We start from the raw sequence: 21265 nt of genomic DNA, 5'->3' as shown, positions 1-21265 counted from the left end.
TAAATCACGGGAGGGGGAGAGACAGCAGATAACTCCCTTCATGAATAAATGCATTGAGCTCACACACAGAAGCATTTAATCCAAGAATGGAGAACCTCTGGATTCCAGTTGTTGTTGAATTGCACTTGCCATCATCCCTGACTGCTGGATAGTCTAGCTAGTGTTGACTTTATACCACTCACCAAATGCTGTTTAAAATGAAAAAGAGCTGGATAAAGATACACCCAAACGGTAGGATGCCACCCATTATGATACCAGGCAAAGGCTTTGTGAAAAAGGACTGTTCTGGGATTTGACGTGGAATCTGGTTTGTACGGACTGGGTGTTCAATAGGCTAGAGAGAGAAAAATAAGCACAATTAACTAGAGAAATGCATGTTAAGTAAACACCCAAGCAGTAAACTGGGGGATCTAGGTATGAACACTGCATAATAAGACCAAAAGCATTTCCACAAATGTTGGTGGCATCAATGCACCAGAAGATCTAGTCCTGACAAGTGGAAGAATTCCGCATGAAAAAGGAGCCCCTAGTTTCTCCATTCCACAAGTTTCTTTCAATCTCTTTTTATGGCTCTCTTAAGTTCATTTGAGACAGTCTGAAATCCTTCTATTCATACATTTCTCATGCTGTATTGCAATCCACATGGTGGTGTTATACTGTGAGAGGTCTTGTACCCCTTCTTGGATGAACATTTGAAGAATACCACCTAAGATATTTTTTCCTTCCACTCATAGTTCTTTGGATCCAAGCCTATGGACATTTTGAGCTTAGAAAACAAACTATATTTTTAAAAGAGGCAGAACACGATGCTTCTCTTCATACTCAACTATGGTAGCCCAACTATGATGCCAAAACGCCCACACAGCTTTTCATTAAAGCCCTTGGAGACAAATCCCCTCCCCCCCAAATGCACATGGTTTTAAACTGTTTTATCTCTTTATCTCTTAAATTGATTAATATCATTTTAGTCCATTCTTTTCAATGCCTTAAATGTTTTAAAGGTTTTAAACTGTTAAATTATCTGTAGACCACCCTGAGACCAACAATATAGGTGCAATGAAAGAATGCAGATAAAATTAATAAATGACATATTTTTTTAAAAAAACCTGCTAAATTATATTTACATCCTACCTTCTCCTTAAATCCAAAGTATGCACCAACAAAGGTCAGTGGGACAGATATTCCAAACCACATGGCCAAGATCGCAACCAGCGTTCCAAAAGGGATAGCTGCGGATGATCCCTTCACCCATAGGATAAGGTTCATAATGAAAAAGTCAGCAAAGACAATTCTAGGGAAACAAAAAAATGACATAAGGCTAGTTCAAACAAGGTTTGGGGTTAACATGCTTCCCCTAATTTGTTGGGATTCAGCCTGTGGGATCGTGTTAAAACTTTGAAGATCAGACTGTGTGATGCTTGTGTGATACTGGCACAGGGATCATGATCACCACAAACTTACTCCAACCACCATTTTCCAACTCTGGACAAAGCTTATTTGAAAAGTCAACCTCCTTCCTGTTAATCCAACTGCAGCTATTAGAAGAACAGAGCAAGTGTGCTTCCCTGTGAAAGAAAATGAATCCTCCTCCTCACTGCTTCAATATTCAGGGAAAGTTTACATCTCTAGACTGGATAGGCAATATTTTTAATAGTAGCAGCCTTCTTCTAATCAATATGCACAGATAAAATGGCTATATTGGGGTGGATTGCATTTTCTGTCCAAAACCCCCCACCCAGGGCTTCTACATATAAACACCTTTGACTAACAAAGCCTATATTCTGATGAAGCTGCAGTTTCACTACAGGGCATCTATCTACGCAGAATTGCCTAGCAGCTGAAACCATCCCTATCCAGTGAACAGAAGGACTGTCAGCTGCACATCAGTTGGCTTCTGGAAGGGTCAGGGAAATGCTCAGCAGCCTGGGACTCATTACGCAAGCATTCTCACAGCCAAATTTGCAATCCTCTCACAGAAAAGCGGCTCTGTTATATGCAATATTGGACCAAAAGGGAAGAGGCAGCCAATTCCATTAACGCCTTATAAAACTGTCTTTCCTCTCGTCCAAAAAAGCAGCACAAAATAAAAACAAAAGAGTTTCAGGAAGGTCATTTAACACACTAATGCCATCCCATTTCCAGCGAAATAGCTCGCAAACCAATAACTTTTCACGTGCAAAGACACTTAAATATAGATAAAGATCAACTTATACATTTTGACAAGGAAGGCATGTCTCTCCTTAATCCTTCCATAGAGGGAGGAGGAAGAAAAATCTTGTCCATCTACAAATTCTCAAAAATCAATCCACAGAGTATGTAATTGCCTCAGGCTGTTTATGGCATTATGCAAATGTGCTGAACTAGCATGGCATAATCAAGACATCTGTTCCTATTTTGTGTTCTCCCCCACCCGCCACCCACGCCAGGCAATCATTCTACTTCTGTGAAATGGAATTTATATCCTGGAATTTAAGCTATCAGCATGGTGTTTTTGCCATTTTGGGGGCTCTACCAAGATAGAATCTAAATGACAGCAGGAAGCAGCTTTCTAGTCTGGAAAAAAAATGGTGGCTATTTCATACCCATCCCCTCCTACCAATTATCTAAGACTAATCCACACAAATCGACTGTCTATTGATTTTTTGTTGTTGTTGTCGTTGCTAAATTTGAAACTACAGAGCTGGAAGCAAGATTACCACCACCATGCTTTCTAAGACCAGCAACACCTTCTCATCTTCTCATACAAAGAGACACCAGAGGAAATCAGGAAATAGTCTTAACGGTGGTATTCTTGGAACAGACATAATACAGTGGACCCTTGTTATCCGCTGGGGTTTGGTTCCAGGACACCCCATGGATAATGAAATCCATGGATGCTCAAGTCTTATTAAACACAATGGCATAGTAAAATGGTATCCCTTATATAAAATGAAAAATCAAGGTTTGCTATTTTGAATTTATACTTTTTGGATTATTTTCAAGCCGTTGATGCTTGAATCCGTGGATAAAAAATCCGTGGATAAGGAGGGCCGACTGTACTTACCCAAGAATAACACATAACAAGGTTTGCAAATGGGCTTCTAATGACAGTATCAGATTCTGGCTTCCAACTAACTATGGTTAAGAGTTATGTCTGCAGAAGGCTGAAGACATTCCCCCCACTTCTCTATAATCTTTTGAACTGTCTCACTCAGTTTCTTTTGTTTCAATAGGCAAACCCCTTTACAGAACTTCAGCAGTCTGATGCAGTCAACATGTAGAGAAAAGAATGCAACAGTACTATACTGGTTTGAGAAGACACATACCGAGATCTTTTGCCCACTTTCCCTCAAGCACCACAAAAATTGGGAAGGGAGAGTACAATAAGTGCCCCTTCCCTCTTGGACTCAAGAAAATCAAGGAGAACACTCAACTCAGTGAGTGATTTCCCTAAACTAGCCCCAGTGAAAGTTAAAGCAACAATGAACAACTGTTTGCACAATCACAGCCTTACCCTACTTGTGTTCACTGCACTAAGGCTCTGTGCAGGAAAACATCCCACTTGTTTGTACCTTAAGCAAATATTGTGTGAAGCAAGAAGATCTGAGCTGACCACTTGACCTCAGAAAAGGAAAACTCATTAGCTCAGTGCAGGCATAATAAGTACCATCCATTTTCCTCAATTTATGGTTAAGAATTACATTTACATATAATGCTGCAATTCTGTGCCACAAGATCCAGTGACAGAGGACCACCTGGATGGCTTTGAAGGGGATTTAAGAAATTGATAGAGATTAGGGCCATCAATGGCTGGTAGTTGGATGGCTATATATCACCTCTAGTATTAGAGGAAGTATACCTCTTTATATCACTAGCTAATGAATGGAAAACCAAGGATGCACACATCCTGCTTTTCTAATCTCCATATTGGCCACATGGCCACCATGTGGGGGAAAAATATGGAACAACAGCAAGCTGTGTTCTAATCCTGCATACTCTGATGTTTTTACATATTAATGATGCTCTCTTTAAAACATCATTAACAAGTGGCCAAAGCCTAGATGTGACAATACCGTTTGAAGAAGATTTGGAAACCATAGTTTGTATTAACCACGGTTAAGCATGACTTCCACACCAAGCATACTACAGTTAAACCACTTAAGCTTTCCTGAAGATTGAATTGTAAAGACAAGAAAGGATTTTTAAAAAAAAGAAAGAAAAAAGAAAAAGAAGCAACAGATGCAGACTCAAACATAATAATCCAGCTCACAGCTACTTGCATTTAAGTATCTGGAAATCAAGAGAACCTGCACAATTATAATTAAAAGAACTGTCAGTTAATTTTGATAACCAACATAAGCCTTTGTGCATTTTCAGGCACACCAATGAAGAAAAGAAGCAGGAATACTAACCCAGGGCACAGCAGAGCTGTCAGTAGTACATTTGTCTTCCATTTTTCACCTCTAAATGCTGAAAACAAGGAGGAAAACAATTACTGTATTTTAACACATTTAGAATTAACAGGACAATTAATATCAGTTCTGATCATGATACCATCATATATAGTCTATTTGCTCAAAACACACTTTCCAATTGGTTTAAATCCAGAGTTTGCATTGGTAATACTAAGAATAAATGACCTCTAAATTTCTTCAAATATATCTTCATTAATTTCTCCTTCTGTTACTCTATCTTTATACATTATCTCTTCTGATAACACTACTGACCACACTCTATCTAGCCATCTTTGCATGAAGAAATCTTTTAAATTTTTCCATGAGTTTGCTACTTTTAATCTTGCTCTAATCTCAACCATTAACTGCACATGGCTCTCCATTTGCAGTATGACTCTTGCAGTTCCAACCCTCACAAGCAGGCCCCAGCCCCTTACACAAAGACTGTACTTACTTTTGTACATTCGAGCAGATACATAGCCTGCTGGGGTCCCCAGCAAGACCCAGAGCACAACTGCACAGGTCATCAGGGCTCCTCTGTTGGCTGGCGAAAGGAACCCAAGGCAGGCAAGAACTGAAAATGTGAGCATAAACACAGAGGCACTGAGGACAGAACCTTCATCAGAGCAAGGTTCCACAAATGTGCGTTCTTTTCCACAGAAGCTCCATCTAGACACCTTATGTTGAGTAAGACTTGGAGCTCCATGTATTTGATTACTTGCTACATGATTACTTACATGGAATGGAAATGAAAAGGTCTTTCCCAAAGCCAGGGTTGAACCTGGGACCTTTTGCATAAGTATGTGGTATCACTGAACTATACCTCTTCTCACACATCAGGATATCCTTCTAAGCTCTTGCCCAGTCTTATGGCTGCTGAGTTCTGTCACACACAGTTGTAGGATGAAAGCTTACAAAGTGAGTTCTTCCACATTAGATAGTAGGGCAGGCTACCACAGAAAGCCTGGCTTGTCATGAATAAGCAGCATGCTAGTTATATGCTACCTGATCAGTCCCACAGAACTTTATGTCGTAATGGATTTATGTTGCTTGGCAGCAGGCCATACTCAGGTTTGATCCCTCCCAAGCCCAAGAAAGAAGCCAAAAATAAACCCCGGGTTCTTTCCCTGGTTTATTGGAAAGGAACAAACCAGTGAATGGAAGCTTCCCATTGTCAGACAACAGGATAAACTAACAGCATTTTTTTTGCGTACCTGAGGATTATGCACCAACAGAACACTGGCTGGTGATGCCCTGCAATTGTATCATGTCAAATAATTTCCCTTTCCTGATGGTACCATCTGCTGCTGCCACCAGGCGCCCAGCTGGGACTGAACAACAGTCACCATGTTTATATTAAGGGGGCTGTTATGTGCAAGGCTGGCAAAAAACAAGCAGTGGCACACGCATAACCCAGCACACTGTATGGGAAGAAGCTTTGGCATCCTGGCTCCTAGAAGTATTAATTTCCGACAGAGTAATATTGGCTTGGGCCACTGTATTCTCATTACCACTACATTTCCAAAGGGAAATAGCAATTATGCTGGTTCTACAAAGTCCCATATCAAATTACCATGAAACCTTTTTACCCTTCAGTTTTATATTTGACTCACACTCACTTCATGTTACAATTGCCTCTTTCCTCTCTTTCTCTCCATCCTCCCCAGTGTCAAACCACAGACTAAAATCTGCTTGAGGCACAGATCTCTCACTTTTTGCTTACATGCTGCTGGCACTACATAAGGAACAATTTTAGGCCATCTTCTGGTACTTACACAAAGTGATAAAAGTCATTATGAAAATCTGTGTCCCTTGGCCCAAGAAGACAGAGAGAAGCATGCCCTTCCTGGGAGGCCGGAACACATCTCCATGGACCAGCTTCCACCCAAACTCCTCCTGGGCATCCTCCTGCAATAACATCTTTATTAGACATACATCAAGCACCAGCAAATTAGTACGAGCCAGACAAGAAATTCACTTTCCTAGCCTGAGTATCTTTCTGCTTTTGTTTCTAAAAGAGACTAATTTCATCAGCTTCATTACTCACTGATTTTACAACCCCCTAATGGACTGTTGGTCGGGGGCAGGGGCTGGAAGACGCAGATATATTAAGAAACGAAGGCAAAACAAACATTAACATACTTACAGCTAAAGTACTGCAATGTTAATTGATATTAAACAATGTTTAATTTAAACAGCACCAAAAGCACTTAACACATTTATCTACCTTGAATGTCTACTGCCAAACAAGGCCATTTCAAACCTGACATTCAAAGAAAGAAAAACCTGCTTGACAAATTAAGGCCCAGGCTGCATCAGATGTCTTCCTGTCTTCTCCTCACAATATTCATTTTTCCATTACTGTAAACCCAGTGAAATAAAGTACAGTCTGCCCTTCGTATCCAAGGGTTCGGCATCCATGGATTCAACCATTCACAACTTGAAAATACATTTTTTGAAAAAAATTCCCTTTTCCTTTGCCATTTTATACAAGGGGCACCATTTTACTACATCACTGTATATATAGAGTGAATATTTTCAAGGTTTAGTTGATTACACACAACAACCAATAAGCTGAAAAAATGAACAATTCCTTCCTTTTTCCCTTTGAATGCCAATGTAGGCTAATTTTTGAGTTTAGATTTCAAATCAACTGAAAATACCCTGCAACTATCTGACTCAGACCTCTCTGCCTGGAAAGCTGGGGGTGGAGGAGATTCAAATTACCCAAGCAAGCCACGATTGCTGAGCCCTTGATTTGTTTCATATGAAACAAGGCACTCCTCACCTTGGGGAAGCAGGATTTTTGTAAAGCCTGTTCATTACTTCCAAATGACAGCTGATGGAAAGTCTGCATTTTGCAGACTTTTGTTTTAATTAGCTAAGCAAATATGATATATTTGGCCAAAGTTTTAAGAGCTCTTCACTAAGGCAGACAAGGGGGGCTTGTTTGCCCCACAGACCACCTGTAGCTTCTTGGAGAAATGCAAGAAGAAAGATCCACAAAGTAAAATGTTGAGAAGTATTGTACTCAAAGCATCTCAAGGAAGGCACAAACAATTGCTGAGCAAGGTGGAATATTTCGCTGTCTGCTCTCTGAATAACATTATCTCCGCAGCCTGAATAAAATAAGAAGCCAAAGTGCAGATTTTCTTCAACTCAAAGGCCTTCAGAGAAATTCTTTGGGACCAAAAGTAAAAGAGCAAAAATTAAAAATACCAGCATATTTTTTGCTTAAAGCACTTACTGCACAAAAGAGAGAGAGAGAGAGAGAGAGAGAGATGCATTTCAATCTTTCAGGACAGGAAAAATCCTATTTTTAAAAAATAAAACCTTGGAAATTACTAAATCACAGGAAACCCTAAAGGCAAGAAGTGAGACCCCCACGAAAGCAAGAATGCACTGGTTTGCACTTTACACTAAACTGCTATACTGAGCTCCAATATTAACAGGAGTTTACATGTTCACTGTCCCTCTCTCATTGGATTCACAATACTTATTTATTTTAATAGCTTTGTCCTCTCAATTTTAGGAGGGTTTATAGAAGCTTTGTTTTACTTACTGAAGAATCAATCTGGTTGTATCTTGCAATATCTTTATGCAGGGTCCTCAGAAGAATCATGGCCACCATTCCAGACAAGAAGAGAACAATCACAAGGGAATTCATTATGCTACAAATAAAGAGAAATTTGAGGATTTCAAACCAACAACAGGACAACACACCCCAGTACCCAACACAGTTCTCAAGTTTACACCAAGGAAAAGGAAAAGCTCAAGTACAGGGCAAGAGATCACTGGCAAAAGCGGCAACATGGCAAAGGCTGGAATCTTCAGAATAACAGGATTCAATCATCATTTGGATATTTAACTGAACAAAAATTCACAACATGATGTTGCGATATGGAAAGGAAAACACAAGTTGAGCCTCCCATATCCAGAATCCTGAAATCTGAAATATTCAGTTTCTGTGGCCATTTGCCACTCACAATTTGTCAAACAGGGTTGAGTACAACAAATCAAGAAACCATGGACCAGGTTTTCAAACCAGAGTTTGGCATTAAGGATGAAAGATCTGCATACAGTATAGACAGGCAAGAGATTTCCCCTTTACTTTTTAACAAATCGGAGGGGGGGGGATCAATCTACACTCGCTGTATTTTTCCTTAGCAGTAAACAATGGCTTCAGACAGAGATAAAGCTCTAAAGTATGCAATGTGACAGCGTGTATTTTTTTGAAAAAAGAAGAAAAAGCTGATCAACTGTAACATCCTGGAAATGCTCCAAAACAAAATGATGAAAGTAAAATATGGAGATTGCTTTTCTTCAGAAGGCACATTCTCTGGGCAGAACACAATATTCTTAGCTGCTCCCAAGAGAAGTAACACTCAGGAATGTAACTCCACAGACTAAACCAACAGTTTCACTAGCCAGAAACTCATCTTCTTTTTAACCACAACAGAAGCAAAAATTGCCAAAATAAAGATGCTTAAACTCCTTCAAGTTTTGCTGCAAGCTATTTCTTTCAGAACTTAACATCTCTCACCTGAACCACTGAATGTTGGTATGAGGCATGGATTCCAAGATGTAGTCCCACCTTGAGGCCCACTTAATATTGTTGTTCTCCTGCACATAAAAGAAATAGGAGCTGAACCAAAAAGACAAGTTGTCATACAAATCTGATTCTTGTGGCTGTATCTGCAATAGCCATGTGCGGATGTGTTTTTCACATATCACACAATCTCCTTGGGCCACATTCAATTTTAGTTTACCAAACCGGAACACAGTTTTGTGCCATCTCATGCCTTCTTGATGCCCAGGGAAGCCTGAAGAAGTCAGCTTGTAGGAATTTTATTTACAAATAACTTCCACACACTAAGAGATAGTCATGTTCTCTTCTACCATGGGGAATGCTCAGTGGAGATGAACTGAGAATTTCCTGACCCACTGAAAATGGAGGAGCAGCACCTGTGCATACAGACTTCAGTGCACACATTAGGGCCATTGGTTTAGGCTGATTAATTCGGCTCTGTAAAAGTAACTACACCCCACAGCCATCTTGTGGTTATTGAATTAACTGATTACCAACCCACGTTTTAGAAAAGATATTATGGGGCAGGGGGGACCCTGAAAAGACAGATATTGACAGGCAGCTCATTTATACTGTCAAATTAAAAGGAGTGAATGACCGACCCCTGGGAAAAGTAACAAGATACAGAACTTTTCTCTCCCAGGTCATAGGTTCAAGTCAAATTTCATTTGGAAGAAAAAAGGGAAAGTTGTTAGCACATGGTGGCTATCTAGCTGCGTGGGCCAAGTCAGCTAATGGGCTCTGCTGACTTTGTCACAAAACATGTGTCGTGCATCACAATGAAGTAACTTTAATTGCCACCCTTTGGGGTTAGTCTCAGCATTGCTATCAGAACTGGTGAGGATACAGAAATCAAAGTACTAAGCCTTCTCTTCAGTTGTCTGTGCTGTGTCATATTTAACCAATATTTGTCTCCAAACAGCTGTCAATCGTGTTTTTTTGTGGTTTTTTCTCTGAAGATGCCAGCCACAGATGCTGGCGAAACGTCAAGAAGAAAAATTTCTAGAACATGGCCACATAGCCCCAAAACCCATGATAAACCATGGATACCGGCCATGAAAGCCTTCGACTTCACAGCTATCAATCAGCCATTCGATGACAACTGTTGAGTTTGCATGAAAAGACCAAAGCAGAAAATTAAAATTAAAATCAGCAGCTAGATGCAAATTCAATAATGGTATAGGTATTGAAACAGCAGGGCTTGCCCATTCACTGGGTGTTGACAAAGAACTTTTCTTCTTCCTTTAGGGAAAATGTTAAAAGTTGCTCCGATGTTTACATGTTCTTGGCAGTTGCTTGTAAATTTTACAACTCAAAACCCTGAAGTCATGAAACCACCCTTCCAAATGGAATCACTCAGTCTTTGCCGTATGTGGATGCTGGACCTGAGTACTTTGATAACATACAGAATGAATCACTAATTATGAAAAACAGAAAAATCTATCTCTGGAAATATGAACTGCTCATGTAATCATTAACAGTTCTAACAATAGTTCAAGAAATTACAGCTGCAAGCTTCTTCATACTTACTTCAAATTTCACGGAATAAGAATAGATAAGATCCAGCTTGCTGGTGGTTTCTGCAGGTATTTCCATCGGTGTCTCCTCACATGTTAGCTTGTTAATATCTGTATGTTTGTAACTGCAAAGATAATCACACTTATTGCATGATGCAAAGACCTTTGTTCACAATTTTTTCATAATACTCAAGGATATACTGGGGATGGGATAAATATGTTTGGGTTTTCAAGTTGGTCTGATTGAACTGCCAAGTGGATGGCAAAGCCCACGGCGAGTGGGCTTTGAAGAGAATTCCTGGACATTTAGTAAAGAATATAGTTTAGAAATGCTGTCTGTGCATCCCATATTCTTGTAGCCCTATGAAAAAATTTCACATATGGAACAGCTTTGTACCCCAGAATGATCTTAAGAGCCACAGAAGAAGACCACAGCAAAATCTGTGCTAATCCTAATGTCCACACTTGCTAACATACACACAAGCGCCTAAACTAGGGAACCCACATGTGAGAGGGAGTCCTGGAGCATCATATTCACAAATCCTCTAGGAAACTGCAAGTCAATATTCCCAATCTGGGAAGCACTGTAACCTGTACAGTTCATCAAAGAGTCATGTTGTATCTTTAAAACTAACAGATTTATTATACTATGGACATTTCCTCAGATGCATGGAATACAACCATAGAGCTTAAGATATACATGCATCGTAAGTTTAAAAAATGCTCAGGGGGTAGTTGTCTTGTGACAACTTTTTGACTAACTGGTTTATAATTCTCCGTCATCCCATATGCAAGCGCACACACACACACACTGACTGCACATGGATGTGGCATGCATAAGACTTAAACTATTTTGCTGCAACAGACATGCAAAGACAAACCCCTGGAAATTTCTGAAACTCATCCAACACTTGCGCCTTTTAAAAAATGTGTCCTTTGACTAGCTATTTGATGTTAAGTATCATGATCCAGACACTTGTGGTTTTGTGTGTATGTTGGTGTGTGTGTGTGTATGTCTGAAGAAAAACCTTCCCTCTGAATTAGGAAGCCTTTAAAATATTCTTCAGGATAGGGTTTGCCACAGCTGCACAGCTAGTACAATGGCACCTAAAGCAAAGCAAAATAGGGCCCAGGCTCTATTTATAAGGAAAAGGGCATGCTAACCCTTTAAAAAAAAAAGATTCTTAAATGTTTCCTTTCCTTCTCCTCCAGCCTCACAGCAAAGTATGAGCAGTTATTTTTACAAGGTGCTTCAGAGCCATCTAATGGAGCAAGAACAAAATTGCATCAACCACATGTGCAGTGACACAATTCCCCTATTTTCAACCATGGGAAATCTTTTTCCCCTGATATTTTCAGATTTTGGGCCATTTTTCCTAAAAAAAAATATTGACAAGCAACATTATGTTTGAGCAGAACATGACTGAAGTGCTTTTCAGAACTTGGAAGTAACATTCTACTAGCAGTACCTGTCATGAGTTGCATTTGGGAAGGAATGAAGGGCATAATAGCCTTTCTTTTGGGGGGGAAACCAAACACATAGAGGCTAGTAGCACTGTCATTTCCCCCCTTTATTTCTACATCATTTGAGAGATTTTTGACTACTGTAAAGTTATTATTCAGAGTGCTTTCATATAATAAAAAGATTTAAAAAGTAATGTATTAGCAGTATATTACTCTTTTGAAATGAGAAGCAACTAACATGCTACTTTTTTGTTTAAGAAATTATTCCAAACCCTGGCCTATTCTGAACACAGTAATCAAATACTGACGACAGGTATCAAAAAATAAGAGATGCACAGATAGTCAGAAATAAAGATGGCACAAAAGATTTAATTATGCCCCCTTGTGGCACTCATGACCAAGACACTGATTATAAAGCATGCAACATGGCACATTTAGACAAGATATCCATTACACAGACTCAGATGCGTTCAAGGAATCTCCTGCAACTGCGCTTAACAAACAATGCACTTTATATATAAAAAATTAAGGGTCCAATATACAGTCGCCCCTCCTAATTCGCGGATCTCAGATACACGCCCTTGAATATCCGCAGAGGGGCAGCCTCCGCTATTTCCTATGGTGCGCGCGCCCGGGCCTATGAGGCTTGAATATGCGCAAGCCTCTGTTTTCGCAGAATGGATCCCCCTGCAAAAACAGAGAGCCTACTGTAATGGGAAAGGTTTTTTAAAAAGTGGTTAAAGAGTGGTAAAGGAATACAAGGCCTGAGTAGAATCTAAGTTTAAGTTAGTAATATAATGAGGGCCTAAATACCCTAAAGGCACCAGATCCCATCTGATCTTGGAAGCTAAGCCCTGGTTAGTACTTGGGTTTGAGACCGCCAATGAATACCAAGTGCTGTAAGCTCTATTTCAGAGGAAGGAACTAGCAAAACCACCTCTGACAATTCCTTGCTTATGAAAACCTTAGGAAATTCATGGAGTCGCCTATAAGTTGACAGGTTACTTGAAGGCGCACCCACACATACAATCGCACCCCTGGAAATTCTTCTTTTTAAGTTACTATTACTTTTCTAGAAACATAAAGCTATTTTGCTTCCAGATTCAGCTATTCCTGAACTTCAGTTTAAAAGGGAAACGATAATTCTAGGTGTGCAATGAAACCAAATGCATGATGACAGAATTGGGGGCATACTCATCAAATTTGCAGACGACACCAAATTAGGAGGAATAGCTAATACTCCAGAGGACAGGATCAAAATTCAAAACGACCTGAATAGACTAGAAAGTTGGACCAAAGCTAACAAAATGAAATTCAACACAGAGAAATGTAAGGTACTGAACTTACAACACGGAGAAATGAAATGCACAGATATGGGATGGGGGACACCTGGCTGAACGAGAGACTTATACATGTGAAAGGGATCTGGGAGTCCAAGTAGACCACAAATTGAACATGAGCCAACAGTGTGATGCGGCAGCGAAAAAGGCCAATGCAATTTTAGGCTGCATCAATAGAAGTATAGTGTCTAGATCAAGGGAAGTAATAGTGCCACTGTATTCTGCTCTGGTCAGGCCCCACCTGGAATACTGCGTCCAGTTCTGGGCCCCACAATTCAAAAAGGACATTGAGAAACTGGAGCGTGTCCAAAGGAGGGTGACCAAAATGGTGAAGGGTCTGGAAACCATGTCCAATGAGGAATGACTTAAGGAGCTGGGGATGTTTAGCCTGGAGAAAAGAAGGTTAAGAAGGGATATGATAGCCCTGTTTAAATATTTGAAGGGATGTCATATTGAGGAGGAAGCAAGCTTGTTTTCTGCTGCTCCAGAGACTAGGACCCGGAGCAATGGATGCAAGCTGCAGGAAAAGAAATTCCACCTTAACATTAGGAGGAACTACCTGACAGTAAGGGCTGTTGGAACACACTCTCTCAGAGTGTAGTGGAGTCTCTTTCCTTGGAGGTCTTTAATCAGAGGCTGGATGGCCATCTGTTAGGGATGCTTTGATTGAGAGTTCCTGCATGGCAGAATGGGGTTGGACTGGATGGCCCTTGTGGTCTCTTCCAACTCTATGATTCTATGATTCTTCCCGTTTAACATATGAAAGCAAAACAAAGGACGGAAATAGCCATACTCTAAGACTTAGCACAAGATCAGTTCTGACCTAAGGGACTTTTGGAGCTGGGGCAATATCTTTTGAGAAAGCTCTGGTGAATTAGTAAAAGCAACTGAGTGGGCTGTGATTCAAACAGAGAGAGAAAGTTATTAAGCTCACTTTTGTTTTTTCAACCACTTTGTAAAGATCATCACTAGCACACACACAGAATGACCCTCAGTAAATAATTCCTTTGGGAAGACACCCCCTACCTTATTTTTTTCTCTACATCAGTGTATCCCCCATTTTTGTCTTCTTCCTTACCTTCTTTTAGGCAAGTTTTAAACTTCCCAAATCTCTCTAAAGCAGCAAATGTCCCAAGTTACCTTTTGGGTTCCAGCCGAGCTGTAACCAGCCGAGCTCCGGGCCAGTTCTCATCCTTTCCACTGTGGTAGGTGATTGTGATATCAACATGGTTGAAGAGATAGAAAGTATTCTTCTTGTTGAACTCTGACTGAAAGATATTAAAGTACTATTAAATGCTTTCCGAGTTTGTTTGTTTTACAGCAACAAGCATTTGTCAACCACCATGGGTAACTACAATGTATCTGCATTAAATAATAATAATAATAATAATAATAATAATAATAATAATAATAATGGATAGGTACTGATGGCAACTGAAGTATTAAGTAATTGATTCTCACAGAACAGGGGCAGTAACATGTCACTGTGGATGCAGGCTTGACTTGAATTTCTCTAATGCCGAGTTTCTTTCTTGTTATATTTATCATTTTAGGGTTTTGATTCTAGGGTTTCACTAAATACCTTTAAAAGCAATGTGACTGTTATGCTCCCATTTCTGCAGTACTGTATTCGGAGTAAGGCACATTTCATGGGCTTTCACAGGGGCATTAAGCCGCTGGAACATACAGGAAGATACAGATGGCATCTTGATGTACAAACAGTCTTCGAGCTTTCAGTTATCTTTTGGACAACAACTCCCAGAATCCCCATCAGGTTAGCTAAGAGATTCTGGGACTTGTAGTCCAAAACTTTTCCAAGCTCTTTTTTCTTCTTGGAGTGGTATTTGAACTAGAACACTTCCCATTCCATGTCCCATAGACACCTTCTTTATAACAAATTATTCAGGTTTTTATTTTTTCATCCCTCTGTAGCCTCTTATGAGAATGCATGAGTGTTATCTGGGATACAATATGCACAGCAGCCCTCCATTTATGGCATAACAATGGGCCCTTTCTTAATAAGGAGGAATGCGTTTAGAATAGCTTCATCATCTATTCCAGAGAGAATAATGTCCTTTCCAAGGGCAAAGTAATGAGGCTAAATGAATTTGGGAAGACTCATTGTGCGTTGGTGTTTCAAAAGTATCAAGCTTCAAGTACTGAAAACATTTTTTCAACCCAAAAAAGCTGCTTTGGATTGCAATTGCTTTGACCGCTTCCAAAAATCCACAGTGCTGAAAAAGATCTGACAGTATTGCCTTACACTCTCTTTTTAATGACATGGATATCAACCATTCCTTTTTGTGGACGAAGCCTAAACCACTAGAAATAAAAATGTACTCTCCAACCTCTGCAAATTACACTTTTAGAGTACATATGTTTCACTATGTTCTCTTGCGATCACTCTTGATTGCTGTTTTGGTCCGATGCCTCATCAATACTAATAGTATATTTATAGCCAATGTAATTTGCCAGTGCAGAAAATGCATTAAAGTGATTTCTTTCCCATAAGAAAAACAAGCTTTACACCAGTACAAGACATTACATTGATGGCTCTTGCAACTCCAGAGCCATGAATACTCAACTAATACTTTATTTTGTGCATATGAGGAAGGGTGGGCTACTGTTGGAGGCTAAGAGACTGGAGATCCAAGGAGAGGCCAACCCCCATGCGCTGCCGACTGCCAAAATCTTTTTAAAATAATGTCCCTAAATGCCCAACACCTTCTAGGGACTATGTGGGCCATGTTTTAGACCCCCCCCCCAAGGTATTTTAGGCTTAGGAGAATCCTTTTTAAATGGTTCCAATTAGACCTATTGAATCAGGGGACTTTACGTTATCTATTGCCTCGTGATTTGTAGCATACTGTCCATATGTTGATGATGATAAATGATGTCTCATTTATGAGTTAATTTTAGTTATGATCCAAAAGTCAATAGCCGAGTTTAAAACAGACATAAAAGCAATCAACTGAACTGCTTAATAACCCGACAGCTGTATTTGCTATTAACATGAGCAACTGCTCTTTATGATAATAATGATGTTTGAAATCTTATACATACTTGTGGATATAAGTCCCACTGAACTTGATAAGAGTTAAAGTATGTCCAAGGAACATATTCAGGGAAGAAAGACGGGGAAAGGGAGAATGTGTCTCCTCCATACTTTCTGCATCTTAAAATGTTAGCCTTCTCTCTTTCTTTATATATATTATCTTATAAAATTAATATGCAAATAAAAGTGGAGAGAGAAAGGCGCAGTTGCATACCCCTGCTCTAAACCTTTATTTCTATTCCAAATGAAAAGCAAACTAAGGCTTGTGTTATTTCCTTCTTTCATTATCTTCCCTGAGAACTCTCCTCTGATGGCAGAACTATAATCCAAACACAATTTGCCTACTCACAACGTCAAAGTACAGTTTGCTTACATAATGCTTTGCAAAACAACAGCAAGCCATGATTTCCATTTCTGGTTTGGTGAATATTTGTAAACCAGAGGGTGATATTAGTTATGGTGTTGTCACAACAATTTAAAGATTCAGAACAATAGTGACTTCATACCCGACACCTTTCCTGAAAATATTAAAGAAATTTGTTTTGATCACTTACATTGATAATGCAGGCATCTTTTGGCCGGCCATCCAAAGCAACAAAGCATCCGATTGGAAATCCTGGATTACAAAATTTCTGCCCATCTTCCACATCATAACACCAAGTCACTGGCATGTTATCAACAATCCTGAGTAAGAACAAGGTTGAACTGATCATTCTACCGTAGTCTTAAACGGCTCTCCAGTTTATAAGCAGAGCTGCTTTTAAAATACATTTTCCAAAGTGACAGAATTATGTCACATTCCTATGATAACTGTATTAGCTTTTTCTCCCATTTGTTATGTGTAGAATCCTAGTGGACTGTTAATTTTAATCCTTTAATTCCTTGTCTTGCCCATGCATTTAAATTAATTTTGTTGTATGCTTTTCTTCTACAATGCTGATAATAGAACACAATAAAGAATGAATTGAACTGAATCCTTTCCTGAAGAGAACAGTGATGTTAGAGAACAAACCCACTTACCAGTGATGCTGATAGTTCAGCTGCATCCCTTTCTTCAAAAAATCCAGTTTATTTTTGTCTTCTGCTTTTGTTGGATCATAAGATTTCACACAGACTGCCTTGCACTTTTCCTCTTTGTTAAATATAAACTAGTATAAATACAAAGGGTTGTTTTTTTATTCCATGATGTCAAAATACACGTTTTTACAGGGCAGTGGTTTTTGTAAAAAATCTTTATCCCCAGTATTTAAGGGAATCTACTAGAACTTAAAAGTTACAATTTAACAACTAAATACTAATAAAGTCTGCTCAGTGATATGTTCTGTTCTGTACTCCCGTAAATAAACCTCTTTGTCTTCATCCTCTGTCACACACATGGTATGCAGCCTCAGAGATAAGCAAGCAAGGAGCCATCATACAGTATTTCTGAACCACACAAAGGGTTTCTATCCATTATGAACTAGCAGACTAAACTATGGGCCTGAACAGACAGGCCAAAATAAAACTGCTTCAGGTAACTTTGGAGGTATGCTGTTTAAATGATACACACATCTTAAGAAGCCAGAAGCTGAGCCAAAGCTATGCTCCAGTTCTTAGGGCTGGAGTGTGGCTTTGGCACAGCTTCTGGCCTCTTAGCATGCAGCATTTAAACAGCATACCTCCAAAGTGACCCGAAGCAGCTTTATTTTTGTCTGTCTGTTTGGGCCCTACGACAGATGCTTGAAAGAGGTGGAACAAGAGGCAAATACGCAGAAGGACACATTCATTATTTTTCTGATCTGTAAAAGAACCATCCAATTGGTCAATCTTGTGATCCCAGTACTGATCCCAGTAGTGACCAGGAAGATTCCCTTTGAAAACTCAGAGAAATTTTCAAAGAAGTAGCTGTGTTTCTCTCTTGCAGCACAAAAGGCAGGAAAAGAAGAACAAAATGACAAGTTGGTTTATATCCATAAAAAACGCACGCAAATATAAAAACCAATTAGTCTTTAAGGTGCTGCCACATTCGTTTTCCCTCAGAAACAACTGATCTGGAATGCCACTAAGTGAGCATGCCTGCTTCCTGAGGCATTTGAATTCCTCAATTGCACCACACAAATTGTTATTTTTAACCATGGTAAGGTAAGATGGGAAAATGCTGCTTATTAGTTATAAACAGTATTTTATGCAACTTGCTGCATGGGAAATGAATATATTGCTGAAACATTATCAGCACAGTATCTCAATACACATGACTGCAAAAGGACCAGTGCCTAAGACCAATTTGCACCAACCATAATTTCAAAAGAATGATTGAACCTGAATGAACCCAACCCACCATTCAGCATTTGCAACAAAGCACTATCAAGCGGAAACAGTGCGCAAGTGATCGGAAACAAGACAAGAATCAACAGAACTTAACCACAGAAAACAGACATCCAAGCAGTACTGAATGGCTGCAATAACCTTATAGGGCGACGAAGCTATTCTCTCTCCAAACAAAACTTGTCCGAGGTTTTCTGAAGGTCTTTTTTCTGTAGCATCTTGACAAAAGTCAAATCTAGGAGCAAACAAACAAAGATGAACGTTACTCTCTTAACAACAAATTTACCTTAACATTATCCTCTTAACATTAAAAGAGCTACACTTACAGCCAGCTTCTAAATATTTTATAGTGATGAACTGTGTTCCAGTTACTTTAGTATTCAAACACAACAGCAAATCTTGCTTGCATTCACCACAGTTTTGACTGCAAACAATCATGCATATTCCAGCTACACAGGCACACCTGTATGTCCTCCTTCTTCAGTTGCCTTCCCAAACAGTTGCCTGTAATGGGACAGCAACATCCCAATCAATCTGTTCAGATACAAAGCTAAGCATTAGTACCTGCTCATAAACCATGCTTTCTCAGAGGTGTTGCTTAGCTTTCTGAACTACTGTTGATGTTGTTGCTGTGTGATTTCAAGTCATTTCTTATGGCAACCTTACGGTTTATCCATCATAGGATTTTCTTTGCAAAATTTGTCCAGAAGGGGTTTGCTCTTGCCTTCCTCTGAGGCTGAGAGAGTGTGACTTGCTCAAGATCTCCCACTGGATTTCCATAGCTGAGCAGGACACAAACCGTGGCCTCAAAGCGTCGTAGTCTAACACTCAAACCACCATGCTCTCTTCTGAACTATGCCCAAGTCAATTCCTCTTCATACGTTTTCTCAAAAGTGGAGTCATGATTTTGGTTAGCAGTTACCAAGCATCCCTTAGGCTCTGCAAATCGGACCTCGCTCGGCTAAAATAAATACTTTAAGAACAACTGCAAGACTGGGCTAATGTAATTGGAATATACTTACGCATCATATTCATAGGGTAGAACTGATTCAACGGAGTCCAGTCTGTTCACAAACAACTCGATTTGTGACTAGAAGAACAGAAAAAATGGTTTAAATGTTTTGAACAGTATAAAAAAGGATTTTTAAAGAAAAAAATGCAACATAAATATAGTACAGTCACTCCTCCGTTTTCTCGGGGATCCGTTCCAGACGCCCCACACCAGGAAAACAAAAATCCACCGATATTCAAGCATGCGCCCATTTTAAGTCCCTAGGTTTGCCCCTCGCGAGTAAATCGATTTGAAGTCCGCACAAGTGGAGTGATGGCTGTAAAGTATTTCCCACAATCAACAGCTCTAGAGAAATAAAGGAACTACACATTCCTAACCATATCTGCTCAGAAATAAATCCCATTGAGCTCAATGGGACATACTTCCAAAAAACGTACCTGGGATGTCTTCCTGAGGCTGCTATACCAAATAGGCTTAACTGACAGTAAACCTCATTGGGATCAACAGATCTGACATCCTAGTTCTCCTGTGTGAATCTATGACTTCAGTCTGATGTCCCACAACTTGCTATTGGAACTCTGTATAACTTTCACCGGATTTAGTCTTACCTCCTTCTAAGAGTTGAGGACTGCTGAGACAATCACTTGCCCCTAGTCTTGCCTTACTAATCAGATCCTCACCCTCCTTGTGTCAACATAGAGGACACAGGACACCGCGCCTTGGAAAAGGGGATGGGCAGAAGGTAGACCGGAACCTGCCAACAAGTCTCAGGATGTCTTGCAAACAGAAGGCAAGCGTTTCTGATTCCTAGCAACAATTACAGTAAAAGCTTTTTTCCTCCTATATTAAATGGCTCAAAAAGAACCAAGAGTGGATTCTTATATTAAAGGATTGGTGACCTTAGTTCCAATACTGGTCATATGTTCCTGAGTTGACTGTGCCAACTGGCACCCCATTTCTTATTTCTTTGGCTGCGTCTGCACTGCGGAATCCATGCAGCTTGGCACCACTTTAACAGCCATGGCCCAGTGCTAGGGAATTCTGGGAACTATAGTTTTGTGAGATAAGTCCAAAACACACTGCAGAAATAATCCAGTCTGAGACCGCTTTAACTGCCCTGGTTCAATGCTTGGGCATCCTTGGAACCGTAGTTCTGAGAGACATTTAGCTTTCTCTGTCAAAGAGCTCTGGGACCACAACAAACTACAATTCCCAGGATTCTCCAGGGCAGTTAAAGCAGTCCCAAACTGGATTATTTCTGCAGTCTGTTTTGGACCATAGTTAACCTTTCTCTCTCAGCTCTGGTGCCACAAAACAAACTAAAAATCCCAGGATCGCACAGCACTGAGCCATGGCAGTTAAAGCAGTATCAAACTGCACTACTTCTGCAGTGGAGATGCAGCCTTAGTGACACTACATCTGCAAAGTCTTAGATGCACACTTATCATTTGGAAGGGCTATATATTCATCATTGAATACCAGGTAAAATACAGAGTTAATTCCTGCCCAGCGCATCACGCCACAGAAGCAAAGACCTAAACTTTGCTATGGA

General features: G+C 39.9%; 1 protein-coding gene across 1 annotated transcript in view; it reads right to left on the bottom strand.

Annotated features, from left to right (window-relative positions):
- LOC149308683 (transmembrane 9 superfamily member 2-like) overlaps positions 1-21265 on the bottom strand; it is a 36494-nt gene that overhangs the window by 12529 nt on the left and 2700 nt on the right. The window contains exons 2-14 of the mRNA XM_089536290.1: positions 19724-19791; positions 18843-18936; positions 17418-17545; positions 16952-17081; positions 14483-14610; positions 10552-10663; positions 8977-9056; positions 7996-8104; positions 6209-6341; positions 4888-5007; positions 4392-4449; positions 1132-1291; positions 183-334 (exon numbers count right to left, since the gene is read on the bottom strand). Of these exons, the coding sequence (XP_089392416.1) occupies positions 183-334; positions 1132-1291; positions 4392-4449; positions 4888-5007; positions 6209-6341; positions 7996-8104; positions 8977-9056; positions 10552-10663; positions 14483-14610; positions 16952-17081; positions 17418-17545; positions 18843-18936; positions 19724-19791 (1472 nt within the window). The remainder of the gene's footprint in view (positions 1-182; positions 335-1131; positions 1292-4391; positions 4450-4887; positions 5008-6208; positions 6342-7995; positions 8105-8976; positions 9057-10551; positions 10664-14482; positions 14611-16951; positions 17082-17417; positions 17546-18842; positions 18937-19723; positions 19792-21265) is intronic.

The sequence above is a fragment of the Sceloporus occidentalis genome, unplaced genomic scaffold (genome assembly GCF_023333645.1).
Source record: "Sceloporus occidentalis isolate IW3139 unplaced genomic scaffold, rSceOcc1.0.p SCAF_8, whole genome shotgun sequence".
NCBI classification, from domain to species: Eukaryota; Metazoa; Chordata; class Lepidosauria; order Squamata; family Phrynosomatidae; genus Sceloporus; species Sceloporus occidentalis.
This window is presented reverse-complemented; position numbering and strand designations above follow the sequence as displayed.